Source organism: Micromys minutus (assembly GCF_963924665.1).
Source record: "Micromys minutus genome assembly, chromosome: 1".
NCBI classification, from domain to species: domain Eukaryota; kingdom Metazoa; phylum Chordata; class Mammalia; order Rodentia; family Muridae; genus Micromys; species Micromys minutus.
In genome coordinates this window covers 178,455,694-178,459,892 of record NC_137969.1, presented here as the reverse complement: position 1 = coordinate 178,459,892, position 4,199 = coordinate 178,455,694, and the positions used below count along the sequence as shown (strand labels likewise).

Sequence of the window (4,199 nt, the reverse complement as noted above, 5' to 3'; positions counted from 1 at the left end):
TTCCTTTGGAGAAAATAATTTTGTAAAAGTCTTCGGAGGACTTCCAGACTGGTGAGGTAGAGTCTGAGAGGGAGAAAATGCACATGTCCCCCCAGGTTCTGGAGGCGTCTCCATCCGGGTTGGGAAGCAAAGGGACTTCTGTCACGGGTCCGGCCGTCCCGTCTGGCCGCAGGCGTGGGGGCCGCACCAGTGCCGATCCCGGACAGCGGCGCCGCACCGCATCCGGGGGGCCTTGTACGCGCCTAAAGTGCACCAAAGGGGGCCGGTTCTGTAAACATTCGACTGACATTAGTCCGTTCCAGCGCGCCGAAGCTTCCCCGGGCGGCGGCCGGCAGGAGGCGCCGCGGCGCGCATCACACCCGGGGCACCGGGAAGCGGCGCAGCCTCACCACCGGGTCCAGGTCCACTTGCAGCACTTGGCGCGCCCTGCGCCGCGCCACCTCCAGGCTGCGCTCGCCCCACACGTCGTCGCCGACGCGGATGGTCGGGAAGCTGGTCAGCGTCGGGGTGGCCGCCCTCCAAATCTCCTCCAGGGTGCGGCCCCCGAAGCAGGACGCGGGAGGCCCCGGCTCAGCAGCGGCGGGGCGCGGCCTGCTGGGCCCCGCGGCGGCCCGAGCTCCACGGCGCCTCCTCCTGGGCGTTGCGCGCGGGCGCGGCCGGCGCGCGGGGCGGCTGGCGGGCGCCGGGGGTTCGGGCACCAGTGCCCGGCACGAGGAGTAGCCGTAGACGTCCTTGCTGCGCAGGATGTGCGGGGAGAACTGGTGCTTGAGGCTGCAGAGGAAGCTCCAGAGCTCCGCTTCCGAGCTCATGAACTCCGTGCTGCTGGGCATGAAGAGCTTGAAGGCGTCGCCCAGCGCCTCCGTGCTGCCGGCCAGCGACAGTTGCGACCGCGAGTACACCACCTTCTCCTCCAGCGCCTCCAGCCCGGCCCCTCCTTCCGCTCCGTAGCCGCCGCCCCAGGCGCCCCGGGGCCGGCGCCGCCGCCTCTTCACGCCGCGTCGCATCGGAGGCTGCTCCGGGCCGCCCGCCGTCCGGGTCCCCGCGGCTCCTCGGCACTCGCTGGAGCTGATACCTTCCGCCCGGCGCCGCTCGCTACTTTTCTCGCCTTGCTGCCCCTCCCCCTCGGGGCGGAGGACGCACTGAATGTCCTGTGGCCCGGCTAAAGATGGCGGCGGCGGCGGGCGCCCAACCTGGGGCTTTGTCATTGGACGGCGCCCGCCCCCTCCCCTGGCTTCTCTTTCTTCTCTTGCCTCCTTTCCACCCGCAGCCTTTCTTTAAATGGGCCCGCCTTAGTCCCCGCCTACCACGGCCTCGGCTCCTCCCATTGGGTGCTCCCATAATGAAGGGCGGGGACTGATGGGGGGGCGGGGAGAGGCCAGTTCCTGCAACATGGTGCTTGTGGTGGGTATTGGTGATGGCCCTGGAAGGCCAGTCAACCATTGGGTGGGTCCCATGAGGGTTACCCTGTCAAGAGAAGGAAGGGGATGGGTGTGAGCTCCATGTTTGGGGGGTGGGGTGGGGGTCGTGGGTGATTGTGTTGAGCTGGGGAAGTCTACCAAGCTGAATAATGAGAACCCAAAGACTTGACAGTATAACATCTAAGAGAGTTGGGTCTAAAACTAGAGGGGATGGGCATTTCACGAATCCCTTTTAAATTCTCAAATCCTACTTTGGCATCTTCGTGTGCTTTACCTCTCTTGACCCCGTCTTTCAAGAAAACTAAACACTCAGGCATTTATGACAGCTTCCTTCTGGGCAATGCAACCATCTTGGCACATTAGGAGGTACTGGTCATTGGGAAAGAAAAGACTTAATATTGTATGAACTAAAAGGTCTGCTCAAGTTGGACAGACAGCAGTGGTGAAGCCACTCTGCTGAAAGAAAATATTCTCTCTAAATCAGTGTGATTTCATTTTTCAGTTGGTACTAAATTGCCCATTTGTGGTGCCATCTCTATCCTTAATGTAGTATTCCTCATAATCAATGAGATTCTTTGAGAAGAATACATCCTTAAGAATGAATTATCTTTTGTATCTGGGAAGACAGTGGTAGACATTCTTTTTTGTGAGTGTCTCTATTCACACCTCACAGCCTCTTCACATAATAGCACGGAATGCATACCGAATGAAAGATGAGACAGCACTATTTGAAGTGGATTGAGGCACTGAAATTGCTCAGAACAGGGTAATTATATATTTTGCATTTATATTGCAATTTTCTTTGACGTCCTTTAAACTTCATTATTCCTCATGGTGGGGATGGAACCCAGAGCCTCACACATACGCAGACAGAACCCTACTACTAAGCTATACCCTCCAGCCCATAAGATTTCTGTAAGGTTTTCTACAAAAATACATGTCTTTGTGCTAGAATTTTATTTTGCAGCACACAATGAATGCTGTGCCTTTTTTTTTTTTTTTTTTTTTTTTTTTTTTTTTTTTTTTTGATTTACACGCAGTTAATAGTTCCTTTAAATATTTGAGCTGAGAGACACCTGGTTCAGTGGTCTCATGACACAGATGATGGAAATTTAGACCCAAAGGAGTTCATTAAGATAGCTTGCTAACAGCAGGGCTGGTGCTGTAGAACTTTGTGTCTCTAATCTAGAGAGCTTTATATTTTACTGCTGGTTTTTCCACACTGCTGTACTAAGTAGAAATGCTCTGTGCATTTTTAGTGGAGTGACCAAGGACATAGCTTGGTCCCACATCTGGGCACTTTTAATCTGTCCTGTACTGGACATGGATAATATTTTGTTTGAACCATATAACATTTTGTTTAGTTTCAATAAAAACTAAAAAGGAATAAAAGAGAGAAACTTGTTTTTCTGTACTAAAGCACATACTCCACACAGTAGACTGATGGCAAAAATAAAAACAGTGGCCATGAACCAGTTTTTCATGTATCAAAATGGTGGCAGCCTTATAAAGAGAAAGCCATTTTCCTAGAAAAGCACGCTCTGCTCTCAGAACAAGATTACACAGACAATTACTGTCTCCCTATCTCCTCATGAAGGAATTATGTTGCAACCACTGTATTCATAGCTAGTTCTCTTGGTAATTCTGAGAACACATAATGTAAAATTTGAGTAATTTCTGTTGGAATACAATAGGATATTAATTTCTGTGTAGATGGACACAAAAAAGCTCAGCTAGTAGACTTTGGGAGAGGGGAGACTTCATTATGAGAAAAAAGGATAAATTAGAATACAGTCCAATCTTTACATGCTCACCCTTCTATGATAACTATAAACTCTTTGGGTCTTGCCACATAAATATGTACCATGCATCTACATTACAACTTAATCTAAGCCAAATAAAATCACTAGAGACACTGACAAAAAATACTTTCTAGCTTTATTCTTTGGGTTAATATCTCACTTCTTAAAAATTGCTTCTTGTGTAGTGGCCAAAATAATAAAAGATACATATTGTACTGGCTGCTTTTGTGTCAACTTGACACAAGCTGGAGTCATCACAGAGAAAGGAGCCTCAGTTGAGAAAAATGCCTCCATGAGATCCAGCTGTAAGTTATTCTCTCAACTGGTGATCAAGCAGGGAGGCCCAGCCCATTGTGGGTGGTGCCATCCCTGGGCTGGTAGACCTGGGTTCTATAAGGAAGCAGGCTGAGCAAGCCAGGGAAAGCAAGCCAGTAAGTGACATCCCTCCATGGCCTCTGCATCAGCCCCTGATTCCTGACCTGTTTGAGTTCCAGCCCTGACTTCCTTTGGTGATAAACAGCATGTGGAAGTGTAAACTGAATAAACCCTTTCCTCCCCAACTTGCTTCTTGGTCATGATGTTTTGTGCAGGAATAGAAACCCTGACATATGTAAGTTATTATATATATATATATATATATATATATATATATATACATACATATACATATATACATATGTGTATAGTATTATATGTATGTATAATAATAGATTACAAAATATATGTAATCTATATGTGTACATTATATGTTTATATATGCATGTGTGTATATGTATATTCAATGTACATATATACACATTAGCTCTGGAATAAAATAAACTTAGCATCAGATATATCTTTACAATTAAGAATTCTTAGATGCTGCTTTTTACCTTTCTGCATCTATTTTCTCATCTACAAAATGAGATGTAACTTATACTTTAATAAGTTGCTTATTAGGTAATATTCATATTAAATATGTTATAGTATCTGCAACATA

General features: G+C 48.2%; 1 protein-coding gene across 1 annotated transcript; it reads right to left on the bottom strand.

The window, feature by feature from the left end:
- Positions 1-217: 217 nt before the first annotated feature.
- On the bottom strand, positions 218-1,252 carry CCDC71L (coiled-coil domain containing 71 like). Its single transcript, XM_080908803.1, has one exon. The coding sequence runs from the start codon at positions 1,203-1,205 to the stop codon at positions 354-356; it is 852 nt and encodes a 283-aa protein (XP_080764929.1). The 5' UTR covers positions 1,206-1,252; the 3' UTR covers positions 218-353.
- Positions 1,253-4,199: the final 2,947 nt, after the last annotated feature.